A 19,879-nucleotide genomic window follows, 5' to 3' on the forward strand; every position below is an offset into this window, starting at 1 on the left:
GCATGTTAAAATTTGATAAAGAAACTGATCTGGTGTGCAATGGCCTTTAGACTGATTGCAAAACAACACAACACACGTGAAATCAATAATCAAATCCTTGGAACAGGAAAGTGAATAAAACAAATAACATTAAGCCATGTTGCAATAAACTTGCAATAAATAACAATAAAATGGTCAACACATTTTGCACAATATTTAGACCAGGTTAACTCACAAACAAAATAGTTGGACACCGATACATTAACAGTAATAAAAAGATATGTTTTTGTATTTTAAAACAAGTTGTTTATAATGGAGTTCATTGTTACTATCTTACTTATGTTATTACAGGGATTTTAATTGCCACATACCTTGCTAAGAGCTTCTCTATACTGCTGGGCAAAATCCTCCATCACACTGGCAGAGTAGATATCCGAGCTCTGCCACACTTTCTTATCTAGGCAGTATTCAATATTCTTCAGCACTCTCTTCAGTATGAATGCAACCAGAGATAGTGTTGTATGCTTCACTACTTTGTTATCCAGCTGCAGAAAAAAAAAAAAATCATATTTATATTTAAAGTTATGGTTTCAGAATTTGTATTTCAAAATACACTAAGTAAAACAATTAAAGAATATTTGTGGTATGTTATACCATGCCAGGAAATACTAAGATTAGTCTATATTTTTTGGTGAGTGTCTATTTTCATATTTCCTGCAATAAAATATAAATAGCTCATATATATTATATTCTGTTTAACACTCAAATATATATCTGAATATTTCATAGCCTCACCGCTTCTGTAGTACTTTATAATACATGAAACAGTATGACGGGTCAACCGTCTGCATGCACAGTTATTAGAATTATTTAATGTTTACTTACACTGAGTCCCTGGGTGAACGTTGCCTTGTTACAAACTGAAGGGACGGTCGTAACCATCACCATAGACAGCAGACGAGGAAGAGGAATAAACTCTCTGGTGTTGAAGGCTTTGGAAATTTCAGGCTGGGCTTCATAAATCTATAAATCAATGTCAAAATGTTGGACACTGTATATATTTGGTTTTTACACCACTGGACCTGAATTTATTAAAAGAGCAAGTACAACACCAGCAGGAGTAATAATAATCTACACTTGCACACTGCCAATTTTATCAACTGCCCTAGAGAGAGACCACCATTTTGGGTTTGTAGCTTGTGGTATATATGCCCCTCTGATCCTTTGCATCTCTGACAGACAGCCTGCATGTTTTTCGTCAGTGTCAATTGGGATGCCGTTTGTGACACAATGTCGACAAACAGGAAAGGGGTCGTTTATTGTCTGTTTAATCCTAATCCAAGCCTGATCACATTTGTTCTCTAATTTACCCTCAAAATGGGGTTGACATTGAATGTCTTACTAGTAAGCAAGTGTTCTGGGGTACAACCAGGCAACAAATTGCTCCTCCGTGCTGACACAACAGGACACTATAATCAAAACCAACCTGAACAACCTGGAGCAAATCTGCCAAGAACAATGGGCCAAAATCACTCCGACACTGTGTGCAAAGCTGGTACATACTTACTCCAAAAGACTTAAAGCTGTTATTGCAGCGAAAGGTGGCTCTACCAAATATTAATGTGTGGGGGTTGAATACTTATGCAAGCAAGATATTTCAGTTTTTTATTTTTCTTAAAAATATTTCCCAACATAAAACCAATGTCACCTTACAATAATTGATTTTGAGTTTCAGTGTTTTAAAATAAAATATCAAACAGAACGAAATTTCAATGTACCATTTGTAATTCAGTAATATGAGAGAATTGGTCAGGGGTCTGAATACTTTTGCAAGGCACTGTATATATACACATATATTATTTTCAGCCGATGAAGGACTTGTAGTCTGAAACGTCCTGATAATTGATTTGTAATCAATTATTCTACCTTTTTAAGTTCCTGAAATATCCTTTTCTTTTTTTCTTTTTTCTTATTGATCATTTTGGTACACAGCAGTTTTCCTTTCTCAAACTTTACATATATTTTTACTGCTACTTAAGAACTATGACTTCCATACGAAAAATAACATCTCAGTGCTTCCAAGAACTAACAAGATTTACCAGTTTTTTGAACCCAAGAATAACTCCAATTTATATCAAACTTGCAAGATCAACATGGAACAAGACAAGATTTACCAACCATATTAATTTCATTAAGAACTGTTTAAAAGTAAACCTCATTCTTAAAGGCTTCAGAATGAATTTCCATCCAAGCTACAACCATAGAGGATATTACAGGCAAGTGCAATCTACTTTATTTAAATGTAGTAGAAGTATCATAAGGCATACGATGAAAAATTATCAATATAAAATACAAAAACTAGACCATGATATGATAACTTCCAAGACATGCTTAAAAGATATGTTAAATAATAATGATTTATGTATACTACCAAGCTTGTCGCCTTATTCACAATTTAAATGCAGATGCAGATATATATATATATATATATATATATATATATATAGATATATATATATATATATATATATATATATATATATATATATATATATATATATATATATACACACACACACACATGCTCAAATTTGTTGGTACCCCTCCACAAAAAACGAAGAATGCACAATTTTCTCTGAAATAACTTGAAACTGACAAAAGTAATTGGCATCCACCATTGTTTATTCCATATTTAATAGAAATCAGACTTTGCTTTTGATTTTTTATTCAACATAATATTGTAAATAAGAAAACAAATGAAAATGGCATGGACAAAAATTATGGGACCACTAACCTAATATTTTGTTGCACAACCTTTAGAGGCAATCACTGCAATCAAACGTTTTCTGTAGCTCTCAATGAGACTTCTGCACCTGTTAACAGGTAGTTTGGCCCACTCTTCCTGAGCAAACTGCTCCAGCTGTCTCAGGTTTGATGGGTGCCTTCAACTTCCAGCCTTCCAGACTGCAAGTTTCAGCTCTTTCCATAGATGTTCGATAGGATTCAGGACTCATAGAAGGCCACTTCAGAATAGTCCAATGTTTTGTTCTTATCCATTCTTGGGTGCTTTTAGCTGTGTGTTTTGGGTCATTATCCTGTTGGAGGACCCATGACCTGCAACTGAGACAGAGCTTTCTGACACTGGGCAGTACGTTTCGCTCCAGAATGCCTTGATAGTCTTGAGATTTCATTGTGCCCTGCACAGATTCAAGGCACCATGTGCCAGGCGCAGCAAAGCAGCCCCAAAACATAACGAGCCTCCTCCATGTTTCACTGTTGGTATGGTGTTCTTTTCATTGAAAGCTTCATTTTTTCGTCTGTGAACATAGAGCTGATGTGACTTGCCAAAAAGCTCCAGTTTTGACTCATCTGTCCAAAGGACATTCTCCTAGAAGGATTGTGGCTCGTCAATATGTATTTTAGCAAATTCCAGTCTGGCTTTTTTATGTTTTTCTTTCAAAAGTGGAGTCCTCCTGGGTCTTCTTCCATGGAGCCCACTTTCGCTCAAAAAACGACGGATGGTGCGATCAGAAACTGACGTACCTTCACCTTGGAGTTCAGCTTGTATCTCTTTGGCAGTTATCCTTGGTTCTTCTTCTACCATTCGCACTATCCTTCTGTTCACTCTGGGGTCGATTTTCCTCTTGCGGCCGCGCCCAGGGAGGTTGGCTACAGTTCCATGGACCTTAAACTTCTTAATAATATTTGCAACTGTTGTCACAGGAACATCAAGCTGCTTGGAGATGGTCTTGTAGCCTTTACCTTTAACCATGCTGGTCTATTATTTTCTTTCTGATCTCCTCAGACAACTCTCTCCTTTGCTTTCTCTGGTCCATGTTCAGTGTGGTGCACACAATGATACCAAACAGCACAGTGACTACTTTTCTCCATTTAAATAGGCTGAATGACTGATTACAAGATTGGAGACATGTGTGATACTAATTAAAGAAACTAATTAGTTTGAAATATCACTATAATCCAATTATTTATGATCTTTTCTAAGGGGTACCAACAAATGTGTCCAGGCCATTTTAGAATATCTTTGTAGAATAAGCAATAATTAATCTCTTTTCACAGCTTCTTTGCTTTATTCTATGACATACCAAAGGCATGCAAGTATACATGATAAAATAGCTTTTAATTTCATCACTTTTCAGGAGGAATGAAGCATTATTTCAATGAGCTGTAACGGTACCAACAAATTTGAGCATGTCTGTATATCTCTCTCTCTCTCTCTCTCTCTCTCTCTCTCTCTCTCTCTCTCTCTCTCTCTCTCTCTATATATATATATATATATATATATATAATTTATAATTTCCAGAAATTTCTCAAAAACAAATAATCATAGGAAATATATTTTGCAGCAAAAGTTTTGTTTTTGTGGATAAGGAAAAAAAGTTATAAGAAATAGACAATTACTTATTTCAGCAAATGTTTTACAAAACTCAAAAAATGCCAATTCAAAAGTATTCATACCCTGACAAGGAAAATGAAACTAATAGCCAGTTGAGGCACCTTTAGCAATAATAACCTCTTTTAAACAATTAGGATATTTGTCAATGAGCTTTTGGCATGATTCTATAGTGATTTTTAGGGCTGTGTCTGAAGGTTCGAAGGTTCGTTCGCTAACCAGGGATTTGAAAAGGTTCGTCAGACAGGTTCACACACTGTATTATTTTATTTTTTTTTCTCTGTTAACAGAAACTGTTTGACAATGTGGGAATACTATAAATCACACATTAAATGTCACTCACATGCAAAATTCGACCTTTTGATTTATATAATTATTATTATTTGTTTATTTAGCAGACGCCTTTATCCAAGGCAACTTACAGAGACTAGGGTGTGTGAACTATGCATCAGTTGCAAAGTCACTTGCAACTACCAAAAGTCTCACCCAAAAGATGGAGCACAAGGAGGTTAAGTGACTTGCTCAGGGTCACACAATGAGTCAGTGGCTGAGGTGGGATTTGAACCGGGGACCTCTTGGTTACAAACCCGTTTCTTTAACCACTAGACCACACAGCCTCCTATGCATATTAAACAAAAGTTGTCATAAAAATCCACTACCAAATTGTATATGTAGCAACTCTACATGGCACCGCTGCCGTGTATGGAGCAGGGTATAGTATCCAAAGCAGTGGGCTCGTACCTCTAGTGACTGTATTGCTTCAGTAAAATATGTACTGAATACCTAGTGTACAAGACAGTGTAAGAGAAGTGCTATGGTAGAATATGTTTGAAACATACAAAATATACGCTAACACTAATAATTTTAATTTTGAAAACTGAGAACCGTCCACCCCTCCCCGCTCCAGCTGGTGTTATACAGAGGCAAACCTTTAATATCTTCATTCGCCGTCTCTACAGCAAAGCATTGTAGTGTATTGAAAGAAATATCTCAAAACCCCTCTGCTGTTTGGGATTTTTTTGTTAAATGCTGTTTTTTTTTTGTTAAAAACTGTGCAAGCGACTCGTATCATGGAGGTATAACCTCTGGCGTCTTATTATTATTCATATTTTTAGTAGTAATAAAAAGTACTGATAAGCTGCTTGGAACGATGACTGTTAAATAAAGCTTTGTCAGCAGCAGTTGGTGCTGGTGCAATGCAAGCTAACTGTATATATCGCAAGCAGGCTCAATTCTGTGTAAATAAACGTGTATTTATATTTTTATTTAAATTATAAAAACATGATTACTGTTCTATATCATATTTTTAAACTACATATGATGTTTTATTTATATGGATTACCTGTAAAATAGGACTTTCAATCAAATATAAACAAGTAGCTATGGTGACATCACCAATACATTATGCAAATGAGTACCATCGAAGGTTCTAACCTTCTTCGGTAATGTGTTCCAAACCTTCGAAGGTCAAAATGTACCCTTCGTTGCAGCCATAGTGATTTTTGTAAAATTGTTCCAGTTCATTCAAATTCCGAGGACTTCTCTTGTGCACAGCCTTCTTCAACTTACTAAATTTCCTGTGCCATTAGAGGAAAAACACTATCAGTGTGACCAAATAGCTCGATTTTTCTTTCATCACTCCACAAAACGTTTGACCAGAACTCATATCCATCATTCAAATGCAGTTTTGCAAAGCTTAAGAGAATGTCCTTGTGACGTTTTCCTAAGAGTGGCTTTTTCCTTGACCTGCGACCATCGAGACCTTCACCATGCAATACTCGACCTATGGTTGACATGGAAATCCCAGTCCCACTTGCAGCCAGTTCACTTTGAATATTTTTGGCAGTCAATATCGGATTGTTATTAACCTTCCTCACAATTCTACTTGTTCTAGGTGAAAGAACCTTCTTTCTTCCAGACCGCGGGAGCGTTGTGGCAGTACCAGGAGTCTTGTACTTCTTGATAATAGAAACAATAGTTGAAATTGGGATATTCAAATGCTTGAAAATATTCTTGTATCCTTCTCCACCTTTATGACAAAAAGTAATTTTCTGCCTAAGGTCTTCAGATAACTCTTTACTTGACTTATTGGTAATGACAGCAATCACCCTCTGCCTAACCCTTCTATACTCTCTATGAATGTTCACCTACAATCCAGAATTTTCTAGACTTTTCTAGAATTAGGTTCTGCATTATCATACTGAAATTTCTAGCACCTTGTAGAGAATACTGTCATAGCACCAAAGGGTACGAGTACTCTTGAATTAGCATTTTTGGATTTTTGTAAAAACATTGCTGAAATAAATAATTGTAGACATCTATTTCTTTTAAGTTTTTTTCCTCATCCACAAAAGCAAAACTTTTGCTACAAAAGATTTTTCCTAAAATTCTTTGTTTTTGAGAAATTTCTAGAAATTATAAATTTCCATTGCGGTATGTAACACACACACACACACACACACACACACACACACACACACACACACACACACACACACACACACACACACACACACACACACTTTAGATACATTATTTAACATCATGTAATCAAATAAACTACAAGATTATATCACTAAAGTCTATCGGAAGCCATAATACTAGTACAATATTTCACGTTATATTTCAAAATGTCACATTTTTCAATTTGTCAGTTTTTTGTTAAGTATATAGAAAACTACAAAGCAGTATGTTAATTCAATATGTTAACGTAACATTATTCGGCAGGTTTCATTCAACTTTATGAAGCAAAATTAATTAATTAATTATTTGGGGTGATGCAAAACTTTTGTCCATAGATGTTTTGGTTGTGCAGTACTGGCACAAATTATTAAAATTAATTTACTTAGTACACTGTATACAAGAAAGAGTAAGGATTCTGTCAATACCTTCCTCAAGAGCTTGATATTGTTAAGCCAAGCAGACTTCTGACGTGGTACAAAGGAGTACTGCGTTTCCTTGAAGTATCTCTGGAGCAAATCTGGACACACTTTCAGAATACTGACCACCAGATCACCCACAATCTCCTCCTCAGTCGCTGTCTTTAAACCAACAATAAACTTCAATAGAACAATGTTCCCAGCTCTGAAAATAAACAGATACATTTACAGTATGTATTAGTATAAACACACACACATTATATATATATATATATATATATATATATATATATATATATATATATATATATATATATATATATATACACATACAGTACTGTGCAAAAGTTTTAGGCAGGTGTGAAAAAATGCTGTAAAGTAAGAATGCTTTCAAAAATAGACATGTTAATAGATTATATTTATCAATTAACTAAATGCAAAGTGAGTGAACAGAAGAAAAATCTAAATCAAATCCATATTTGGTGTGACCAACCTTTGCCTTCAAAACAGCATCAATTCTTCAAGGTACACTTGCACAAAGTCAGGGATTTTGTAGGCATATAGTCAGGTGTATGATTAAACAATTATACCAAACAGGTGCTAATGATCATCAATTCAATATGTAGGTTGAAACACAATCATTAACTGAAACAGCTGTGTAGGAGGAATAAAACTGGGTGAGGAACAGCCAAACTCAGCTAACAAGGTGAGGTTGCTGAAGACAGTTTACTGTCAAAAGTCACACACCATGGCAAGACTGAGCACAGCAACAAGACACAAGGTAGTTATACTGCATCAGCAAGGTCTCTCCCAGGCAGAAATTTCAAGGCAGACAGGGGTTTCCAGATGTGCTGTCCAACCTCTTTTGAAGAAGCACAAAGAAACGGGCAACGTTGAGGACCGTAGACACAGTGGTCGGCCAAGGAAACTTACTGCAGCAGATGAAAGACACATCATGCTTACTTCCCTTCCCAATCGGAAGATGTCCAGCAGTGCCATCAGCTCAGAATTGGCAGAAAACAGTGGGACCCTGGTACACCCATCTACTGTCCGGAGAAGTCTGGTCAGAAGTGGCCTTCATGGAAGACTTGCGGCCAAAAAGCCATACCTCCGACGTGGAAACAAGGCCAAGCGACTCAACTATGCACGAAAACACAGGAACTGGGGTGCAGAAAAATGGCAGCAGGTGCTCTGGACTGATGAGTCAAAATTTGAAATATTTGGCTGTAGCAGAAGGCAGTTTGTTCACCGAAGGGCTGGAGAGCGGTACACGAATGAGTGTCTGCAGGCAACAGTGAAGCATGGTGGAGGATCCTTGCAAGTTTGGGGCTGCATTTCTGCAAATGGAGTTGGGGATTTGGTCAGAATTAATGGTCTCCTCAATGCTGAGAAGTACAGGCAGATACTTATCCATCATGCAATACCATCAGGGAGGCATCTGACTGGCCCCTAATTTATTCTGCAGCATGACAACGACCCCAAACATACAGCGAAAGTCATTAAGAACTATCTTCAGCGTAAAGAAGAACAAGGAGTCCTGGAAGTGATGGTATGGCCCCCACAGAGCCCTGATCTCAACATCATCGAGTCTGTCTGGGATTACATGTTGAGAGAGAAGCAACTGAGGCTGCCTAAATCCACAGAAGAACTGTGGTTAGTTCTCCAAGATGTTTGGGCCAACCTACCTGCCGAGTTCCTTCAAAAACTGAGTGCAAGTGTACCTAGAAGAATTGATGCTGTTTTGAAGGCAAAGGGTGGTCACACCAAATATGGATTTGATGTAGATTTTTCTTCTGTTCACTCACTTTGCATTTTGTTAATTGATAAATATAAAACTACTAACATGTCTATTTTTGAAAGCATTCTTACTTTACAGCATTTCACACCTGCCTAAAACTTTTGCACAGTACTGTATATTATATATATATATATATATATATATATATATATATATATATATATATATATATATATATATATATATACACACACATATAAAATTTTAAAAGGCACTTTATGAAAATTGTTAATATATTGGTTTTATGCTGAAAGTTTACTTAAAATGTTGCTCTGGATTTATAGAATTTAAATTATATTTTTTTAGGATGTAGGCAGTTTGATGTATAGTACAGTAAACCCATTGTTCAATATTTTGAAACTTTCTACAATAAAACTTTGACTATCGGTTATTTGGTTATCTGAACTACCCCCTTGGCAACCTGCCATTTTATGTACAGTTTTCTTCTGCCTTGTTGTCACAGAAACGGTGCGATTCAATCCTTAACCTCTGGGGTTTACTGTACAGTGTAGAACAGTGTGTAAAATAAGTAAAGGAATATGCGGTTTCTTGATTGAGAAATTCAGAAACAATTTCACAGTTGTAATTAGATTACTTAGTCCCAATTATTTGAGATATTAGAGGTTTTACTGTACAATCAATTTTAAATTCTACCAGATATTTAGCCATAAGATACTATATAAGTTATAAAAGACACTACTATCTAATGTAGAATGGGTTCATCTTTACATCTTTCTTACCTTTTAGCTGTACCAAGGCTAGAGTCGTAAAAATTAATGCCGTATTTGAATGAACAGCAGAGATCCAGTAGGAAATTGTGAGCCAACTCGCCAACTAGAACCTTCCCTGCTTCTTTGGAGAGCTCAATATCCTGTCAAGAATCAAAACATTTTTTAACAGGCTGCAGAATTACTTAATCTGATGCATACTCTCGCAAATGATGGGAAAAGGTAAGTACAAATTAGAATTAGAAATGTTTAAAATCTGATTAAGTTCTACAGAGGAAGGGACATTTATTTGGCTGTTTTGACCCAATTCCATGTCACTGATTTACTTCAAATGCAGTAGAGACCAAGTTTGCAACCAACTAACTGCATATTACAGTATATCATCGGTTTTACTATTATGAGAATGCCAAAAATACGTCACTGTGTTAACCTATATAATGGTACAATTTTCTATTAATTTCAAATAATTAATTAAAGTCGTATTTCATTTAATCTGTTTTCATAGATCTATACTTTAAATTTAAAAACAATTACCTCATTCATTTGTCTAATTTTAACTTAAAACTTTTAACTCTTAAAATATACCAGTGCATGGTCTTATAACTAGTCAAAAAAAACTTTAAAATAATAAATAATAAATAAATGCTCTCATCTTCTTGGCATTGGTGTAGGGCTCTTCTACAGAAAAGTATAATGTAAACAGCTTAACCACCAAATAACTTAATGAATAATTGAGACATGAAATACATGCAAGGTAGATAAGCTGCATTTGCTGCATCTTGTACATTCCAATTACAACCAAAACACTTGAAAAAGTAGGCAGGAAGATTATTATGGCTGAAGGAAAGCAGTTTATTGGAGAACCAGAATGCGGCACCCACCTTTGTGTCATCTGAGCAGGTATCAACAATCCCATTCCACCTGTACAGCGAGGCAATGTGGCTTAAAACAACAGGGTTGAAGAAACGAACCTTCTGAGTTTTATTAATAGCTTTATTTTGAACCACCTGGAAAAAAATAGATGAATTATGAGGAACATGAAATGTACATACATTGGGAGGAATAAATAAGAAAACAACATTATCCAAAGGCATCTCCTGGCATTGCTAAGAAATGTTTCCCCAGCATATACTGCTGTGATCAGCACAGCAGCTTGAGGACTGAACAGCCGATTCGTCTATGAACAAAGTACAGCAACAGCAGCGAGCAAGAAAGGACAGAACTTCCAGGGTTCTCCTTTTGGTACAGAAGTAATTCAGGCTACAGGGAATACTTACAAACTAGCTGGCTATTTCACACTTGTTTGCTAGTTCTGTTTTTCAATTAGCTTGCTTGTGTGTTTAAGCCAAAACCCTTAGCTCTGGTTTGAGTATATGTTAAATTAAGCACAGCTCTGGAAAAAATTAAGAGACCACTGCAAAATTATCAGTTTCTCTGGTTTTACTATTTATAGGTATGTGTTTGGGTAAAATGAACATTTTTGTTTTATTCTATAAACTACTGACAACATTTCTCCCAAATTCCAAATACAAATATTGTCATTTAGAGCATTTATTTGCAGAAAATGACAACTGGTCAAAATAACAAAAAAGATGCAGTGTTGTCAGACCTCGAATAATGCAAAGAAAATAAGTTCATATTCATTTTTAAACAACACAATACTAATGTTTTAACTTAGGAAGAGTTTAGAAATCAATATTTGGTGGAATAACCCTGATTTTCAAGCACAGCTTTCATGCGTCTTGGCATGCTCTCCACCAGTCTTTCACATTGATGTTGGGTGACTTCATGTCACTCCTGGTGCAAAAATTCAAGCAGCTCGACTTTGTTTGATGGCTTGTGACCATCCATCTTCCTCTTGATCACATTCCAGAGGTTTTCAATGGGGTTCAGGTCTGGAGTTGGGCTGGCCATGACAGGGTCTTGATCTGGTGGTCCTCCAGCCACACCTTGATTGACCTGGCTGTGTGGCATGGAGCATTGTCCTGCTGGAAAAACCAATCCTCAGAGTTGGGGAACATTGTCAGAGCAGAAGGAAGCAAGTTTTCTTCCAGGACAACCTTGTACTTGGCTTGATTCATGCCAAAGCTGCCCAATTAAAGCATTGCCGAAGCACCCCCAGATCATCACCGATCCTCCACCACATTTCACAGTGGGTGCGAGACACTGTGGCTTGTAGGCCTCTCCAGGTCTCCGTCTAACCATTAGACGACCAGGTGTTGGGCAAAGCTGAAAATTGGACTCATCTGGGGGTGCTTCAGCAAGGCTGGAATCGGGCAGATTTGTCTTTGTGAAGGACGCATGAATCAAGCCAAGTACAAGGTTGTCCTGGAAGAAAACTTGCTTCCTTCTGCTCTGACAATGTTCCCCAACTCTGAGGATTGGTTTTTCCAGCAGGACAATGCTCCATGCCACACAGCCAAGTCAATCAAGGTGTGGATGGAGGACCACCAGATCAAGACCCTGTCATGGCCAGCCCAATCTCCACACCTGAACCCCATTGAAAACCTCTGGAATGTGATCAAGAGGAAGATGGATGGTCACAAGCCATCAAACAAAGCCGAGCTGCTTGAATTTTTGCACCAGGAGTGACATAAAGTCACCCAACATCAATGTGAAAGACTGGTGGAGAGCATGCCAAGACGCATGAAAGCTGTGCTTGAAAATCAGGGTTATTCCACCAAATATTGATTTCTGAACTCTTCCTAAGTTAAAACATTAGTATTGTGTTGTTTAAAAATGAATATGAACTTATTTTCTTTGCATTATTCGAGGTCTGACAACACTGCATCTTTTTTGTTATTTTGACCAGTTGTCATTTTCTGCAAATAAATGCTCTAAATGACAATATTTGTATTTGGAATTTGGGAGAAATGTTGTCAGTAGTTTATAGAATAAAACAAAAATGTTCATTTTACCCAAACACATACCTATAAATAGTAAAACCAGAGAAACTGATAATTTTGCAGTGGTCTCTTAATTTTTTCCAGAGCTGTATATGCAAGTATAGTGTAAGTATATGTAGGTACAGACACACCTAGCAGCGAAGCTAGTTGTCTGTTTGCTGCTCTATAAAACAAGAACTTTTAAAACTAAACAATGTCAGTATTGTAACACACCAGTCCTGTCGGTTAATAACTTCAGTCAATCAGAGACATTCATTCAGAATGGAAATAACTGCTGAAATCTAAGTACAGCAACATATTAAACATCTTACCTTCGTTTGCAGCGTGGATAAAAGGAGGTTGACAGTAGAAATCCGATCTTCCTTTAATCCTGTACTTAAAATGTCAGGAATGAAATCTAAAAGAAAGAGTTACATTGTTCATATTTGAGACCAAACATTGATGTCTATGCACATAGGCGGTGTGCGTGTTTCATTTGGGGAGGCTATTCCACACTTTTCCCCCTGCATTTATTAAACCCAACAATGTACAGTAAGATACACACACATTATCTATATATATATATATATATATATATATATATATATATATATATATATATAATTAAGACTTGCATTATTATTATTTTTTTATTACACTGTTACTAGTGAGTCTAAATACTAAGTTTCATTCATTGTGTTGAATTTGAAAAATAGTCGGACTGACGGACACAAATAAAAGCTGTAAACCGGATTCGTGATTCGGATCAAGCTGTTTGTATAAATAACAGCAATTCGAATAAATGTAGACATTGTGAAGAGGATGTTCCAGACAAGGGAATGAGTGAAAAGGATTCCGAGTTTTCGTCGGCTGCCTCCTGCAGTGGTATGGGGGGCTCAGATCGGCGGGTAGAATTGACGTTAAACCAGCCAAGCATTGTCTCCTCCAATGACATTGAAATGCAAGTAAATCCTGTATCTCAGTCTACAGTGTTGCTTTTTGTATCCCAGCTGTCCTAGCGGTCAGGCGGTTGCGCAGTAGGAAAAAGAGAAATATGTTTGTTAGACCTGCTTTGCACGCTTGCAGGGAAAAAAAAGAAAAAAAAAATCTTCTCTCACAAATATTTTTTTGTGTTGGTGTCACACGGCTGGCTGAGTGGTGCCGTCAGATCCAGGAAATGAATAACACACAGGACAGATGAAATGAAATGATGACGATGCTTGTTTGCACTGGTTTATTATAAATATATAAATAAAAAGGTTTTAACAAAACACAGGACAAGGCACTTTACGCCAAAATAAATAGACAAACAAAACAGACTAACATTAACAAACGGTGGACAGACAGACACACAAACACGGTGAGTAGGAATAAACAAACAAGTATCGTGCTGGTCCTACCAGCACGCAATAGCAATTGTTATCTTTTTATTTCTCCTTCTCTCTCCCGTTATCCACTCACCGAACACACAACACACAACGCAGAAATGCACACAGGGGCGGGGCACATTGCCACAGTTGGTCAGAACAATTTCTTGCGAGGGTTTGGGCAATTTATTTTGGGGTGGTTTAGCCTCCCCAAGCCTCTTATACATGCCGCCTATGTCTATGCAGACCATTTTTGAAGGCTGATTCCCTAAGTAATTCCCCAATATAATTCCCCTATGTAATTCCAGTTAAGTCCACCCTCCCGCATATACTTCATATTATCAGCCTGATAAAACAAATAGAAGTACCTTTGAGCTCCAGCACCTTTCCTACTGTGTTAGTATCCCCAGTAATGATAAAAGAAAGAGCAAACTGGGTGTAAGCCATGCGGACATCAGGCCTTCCCTGTATAAAAAACAAAATAAAACAACAAATATTTCAATTTTTTAACTTAAAGCAAGAATCACTCTAGCATCAATGCAGGACGAAGGAAGTGCACATAATGAAGGCATACTTGATAGATGGGTGACATGCCAGTCTGACTTGTAATAGAAACAACTAACATGTACAGTTTTTACTGTCCGTATTTACCTGCAAAACATAAAAATAGCAAAATATATTGACTCCATGAGCAGAAAAGGGTTTTGCTCAAATTAATTTTTGCATGCTATCTTATCATAATTCAGTGACATATGATAAGGGGTTATGCGAGACAACAGTGCTAGATTTTAACAGATTTTTTCTGATTGTCCCACAAACAAGTGCAAGGCAGATCACTGGTTGTCCACAACGAAAATTCACTGTTCATAGCACAAAATACAAAATACAAAAAAAAAACATTTAAATTGAATTAATAATATGAAGATATATAGTAGTATACTACAGTATATGTAGTGCTTAGTTTGTTTCTAAATAACAGCACTGCAAACCATATAGCTTAGTTAGCTCAAGGTGACATATTGCCCACTTGACAAAAAGCAATGAAACTTGTACAGTAAACATTTGTATTCATGTCACTTGACTTGAATTTCAAGAAAGCCAAATGAATGTAAAACATGCTGAACTATTACAATTTATCCCACAACTACAAAATAAAACTCCCAAGAATACACAAATTACTGATTCCTATAAAATGAATAAAGTTTGCAGTAAAGAGGCATCAATATTTACCTCTGCCCAGACAAACTTACAGCACTTTCACACCTAGGTCACTTGCAAACTAACAATTTTTTTTTAAGTTTGCTTCGGTTCGTTTCACGCCAGAAAGATTCAAGCGAACTTGAGTTTATTTTAAACTAAATTAATTTGTTTGGTTCATCCAGACAAGAGTTCTATTGTGTGACAGTGGCGATTCACTTTCCTTGGTGCTCGATGTAGTACGTCACCATTTGCTTCACTTTTTGGAGCGGTCCATTTCCAAGTTAATTGGAGTACGTTTGGTTTCATATTGCAAAATGTGCAAATGGAGCAAAGTGGTAAATGTACCGAGTCCACTTCCGGTTCACTTGGTTTGATGCACTTCCTGGTGTGATTACGTGGTTCTCAGAGGTTTCACATATTACTCCAAGCGAACCAAACCACACTTCAATTCGCATCAAAGTGTCAAATGAACTATGTGTGAACATGCCCTTAATAGAAATTACACAGGAGCAGTGAAACAGTAAACAGTGGAACCACCAGCACTTTTTATAACTAATTAAAACAAAGGCTTGAGAACTATGAGAAAAGTACAGAAAGTGATTTAAAGGGAGTTCAATAAATTCTACTCTGGGTGGTTGATAGACAGTGCTATGGACAATGAAATGGTCCAACCCTTGTATCTACAGTAGTTAAGAGAGGCAAGTAACTATGACTTGAATGTATTATTGTACCTTTCTGTCACGTTTCTTTGCCAATCCAGAGAGACTTTTGCTGAAATCGAAGTGGCTGAAGACTTCCCTGGCAGAATCTGGCCCTTGTGACACCATTGCAGACAACAGGTTAAGACACAGTCGAACATACCTGTGCAAGATTGAAAAATTATACTTAAATAGATATTTTGCTATATAACCATCAAACTGTTAAACTGTAAATTCTGTAAATGTATGTTTCCGTTTGCTTTCTGATGGATTTAAAAACATCTAGCAGTACCATCTGTGTGTTTCTTGTTATGTGTGTTATTCTCTTATCTCAAGTCCCCCCTTCATTTTTCCCCCTATCTTCCAACTAGAGTTACTTGTCGCTAACAGATGTTTTTTTTTTTTTTTTACAGTAAACATGTAACACTTACAAATGTGTGATTCAACACTTATCAATGGGTTTTAGAACTTGGTTCTATGTGACTTCCCTGGGTGTATGTAACACTGCTGATGATAATGGACAACACAGTAATGACAATATGAACATTATGACCATAAAAACTGGTGTTGCTTCCCATAGACCCGTCAATTTCATTCCAGAGACCTGGAATAAACAACTATAACATTGGCTTGGTTTACATGCAGTTTACAAAACTCCCAATTCCCGTGTCATAAGAATGCAAGTAGCACACACATCACACTACAGGAAGTGTGCGGCCAAAATTTGGAGTGGCTAAAAAGGGTGGGTAAATCTCAGCCCAAACTGAATAAAAGTTTTGGGGTTTCTTTTTGTATTGCAACAAGTTTGAAAGCCTAGCCTATGTTCATGAGACTTCAGCAGTGAAGATCCCATTTGTGACCTAATCTTGAGTAACTTTCTACTATAACTAAAGGCCATACCAAGCAATTATTTACAACCAAGACCTGCTGAAAGTAGCCCTGGCAAGATTATGTTACCAAATAGAAAATAGAAGCACGAGGGGTTTAAAGACTTCTTCACACAATATTTTTTTTTGACACCATTCATTCAACGTTTCAAATTATTGCCATTTGCAAGCGACTCCTAAAATGATGGTGCTATATACTGTAATTGTTTTATAAGCAAGGTTATAAACATACTGAAGCTACTACTAAGTAAAAACAAAAAAACAGCCTTTCGCAAACAAATTAAAAAATAAAATAACAAAGCCCTTTGCAAAGCATAAAAATACTTTTTACACCTTTACCCTTGCTTTAAGCTTAGCTGATTGCTTTAAGCTTACACTTTTCATTTCCTTAGCAGTAAGATAAGATGCAATTAAAGTTCCACTACCAAAATAACGTGCCAAAAAGGTGAGACTTATTTTTACTTTTTTATGTAAACCAAGCCGGTGACCTTCACTAACAACCAAAGACGTACCTGTGGCTGTCTGAATACAAAGCAGCATAGATCAATTTCATGTGGCTGCTTATAACTTTTTTCACAATGGCCATGCCCACCATGCTAAAATGGGACAGATCACTGGCTGTCCTCAGCAAGATTGCTTCCAGGGTTTGAAAGATCAACACCATCTTTAAAAAAAAATGACACTGTTTGCAAATGGTAAGTGGTTGCAAATTTTTTTTACAGATCACATAATCTTGAAATCTTTAACAAAGCCAATAAAAGAAAAAAATACTTACAAAAGAGTGTTACATTTTTTTTTTTTTTTAATGAGCACAGTTTTATAACATAATCACTGTTTTATTGCTCTCTTAAAATGTGCCTTTGCCTTGAACTTGCTTCATGGGCCACTGTGCCGAACATAGATAAAGAATAAAGGTTTTGGGACCTCTGGGTCAACCAGTCTTCATTCCATATGTTGTCATAGATACAGTATTACGTATTTATGTGTCAGATATAGTAATCTATAAAAAATAGAAGTACTGGTACTTACCTCACTTTCTTGATGCTTTTCTCCCTCCAGCAATTTAAAGATTTCAGCACATTCCATCGAAATTTTAATATAGCCTTCTACAACATCATATAATTCACAACTAGGTAATGTTTTAGAAATGGATATAAAAATGTCCAAACCTACAATAAGAAACAGTACAAATATTAGACAACAGCTTCAAACTGCACTGTCAATTACAAAGAATCTACTTGGAAGACTCGACACAGCCCTGCAAAGCACAGTGCAAAAAAAAAAAAAAAAAGAGGTATATAGAGGAATATCCCAATCAAGGTTAAGGCTAACTGCTTCACCTACGCCAAAGTATTGTTGTCTGATGAGTTTTATAAACAGGGGTAGGGCAAAGAAATTTAACTTGCCACAACACTATAAAACAGGGTATAGAGCACATTCTAGGCATCCAGCACTGCACTGATTCAAAGTTATAAGTCTAATGTATTGATCTGGAGGGATAAATACTGAATCCTCAATTTGACACTAGTTCTTATGTGAGTGAAAATATAGGATATGCAGCTATCTGTTCTCCACACACCAGACGCGAAAACTATCAACAATTGCTATTGACAACACTATGATCAAGCCTGGTACATATTTGTTATTATTATTTATTTCTTAGCAGACGCCCTTATCCAGGGCGACTGACAATTGTTACAAGATATCACATTATTTTACATACAATTACCCATTTATACAGTTGGGTGTTTACTGGAGCAATCTAGGTAAAATACCTTGCTCAAGGATACAGCAGCAGTGTCCCCCACCAGGGATTGAACCCACGACCCTCCGGTCAAGAATCCAGAGCCCTAACCACTACTCCACACTGCTGCCCTTTGTCAACATGATGTGGAAATTATGAGTGTCTTCTCTGATGGTATTTTAACATATGGCAATAAATCATACCAGGTATATCCAATTCCTTAGAAATTGACTCCCATATCTTTCATCTCTGTATCTTTATAATTGCGGTGATCTTTGTCATAAAGCTCTGAGTATTTTTCCACTGCAGGTAGCCTATTAATTATGTCTCAGTCATTCTGGATACTGCTTCAACCTGGAGAACCACGTGCAAATTAAGCTGTTCTCTGATCTGCTGACATAGTTGTCTCGGGTGTAAAACATATTTATTAAAACTAAGTATAAGTTATATTAATGTTGTCGCATCGTGTCTGGTGTGTAGGGGGCATGAGCCCTCAGTGAACAGAATCTGTGATTTGGAAAGTTCTGTAGACTCACGGAATACAATTATTTTCCTAGCAAATCAATCTGTATTGTGTGGGATAGTCAAATTGCAAGAGTGAGCTGCATGTCAGATGGAAAATGTATTTACATAATATCAGTCATTGTTTTAATGTAACCAAATAAGTTCTAGCCTCATTGTATCAAGTAAACATTTTGAAATTAAACATTCATCAAAGTTTATAAACAAAAATATAAAACAAACTTCAAACAAATTTAGAAAACAAAAGTGGTGCAGACGCTGATCTTACTCTCTAGTTCCACCGGTACAATTTTCCTTACATTTCAGTGCTTTCGCAGGGTCTTTCAGCATGCTTTTAAACTGAGTCCCAGTGAACTCAACTTCCATGACTTTAGCCTTCTTAACATTACCAGGGTTGGATTCCTCCAAGCCCTCGGTTTTGCGCTTTTTCGACATTTTCTTAAATTAACTAAAAACGTACAAAACAACCTCTAAACATGCCCAGCAGCACCCAAAAGACACAGTCTGTACAGGACTAGTACAACACACACACACACACGTGCGTTCTCAAACAGGAAACTGTCCGCGGAATTTCCAGACTCAACAGAAACAAGAACCACACAAATAATGAAAACCGATGATGTTATAGTAAGTACACGTATAGTGAATCTTGCATAACAAATCTAATATATTGTCACATATTGAAATTGTCATAGCTATTGCAAAAGTTAGACCGTCATTATGCATATAAACACTCTCCTCACATGATGCAAATTTTAAGTTTTTAAATACATATGTGGAT

At 36.5% G+C, this 19,879-nt stretch overlaps 1 protein-coding gene across 1 annotated transcript in view; it reads right to left on the minus strand.

The window, feature by feature from the left end:
- Window positions 1-19,676, minus strand: part of LOC117407526 (nucleolar pre-ribosomal-associated protein 1-like) — a 102,033-nt gene extending 82,357 nt beyond the window's left edge. Inside the window, exons 1-11 of the mRNA XM_059028717.1 lie at window positions 19,398-19,676; window positions 17,862-18,001; window positions 17,345-17,496; window positions 15,979-16,108; window positions 14,416-14,512; window positions 13,013-13,098; window positions 10,677-10,802; window positions 9,808-9,938; window positions 7,279-7,474; window positions 865-1,002; window positions 351-524 (exon numbers count right to left, since the gene is read on the minus strand). Of these exons, the coding sequence (XP_058884700.1) occupies window positions 351-524; window positions 865-1,002; window positions 7,279-7,474; window positions 9,808-9,938; window positions 10,677-10,802; window positions 13,013-13,098; window positions 14,416-14,512; window positions 15,979-16,108; window positions 17,345-17,496; window positions 17,862-18,001; window positions 19,398-19,533 (1,506 nt within the window). The 5' untranslated portion in view covers window positions 19,534-19,676. The remainder of the gene's footprint in view (window positions 1-350; window positions 525-864; window positions 1,003-7,278; window positions 7,475-9,807; window positions 9,939-10,676; window positions 10,803-13,012; window positions 13,099-14,415; window positions 14,513-15,978; window positions 16,109-17,344; window positions 17,497-17,861; window positions 18,002-19,397) is intronic.
- Window positions 19,677-19,879: the final 203 nt, after the last annotated feature.

This window comes from Acipenser ruthenus, chromosome 8 (genome assembly GCF_902713425.1).
Source record: "Acipenser ruthenus chromosome 8, fAciRut3.2 maternal haplotype, whole genome shotgun sequence".
Lineage (NCBI taxonomy): Eukaryota > Metazoa > Chordata > Actinopteri > Acipenseriformes > Acipenseridae > Acipenser > Acipenser ruthenus.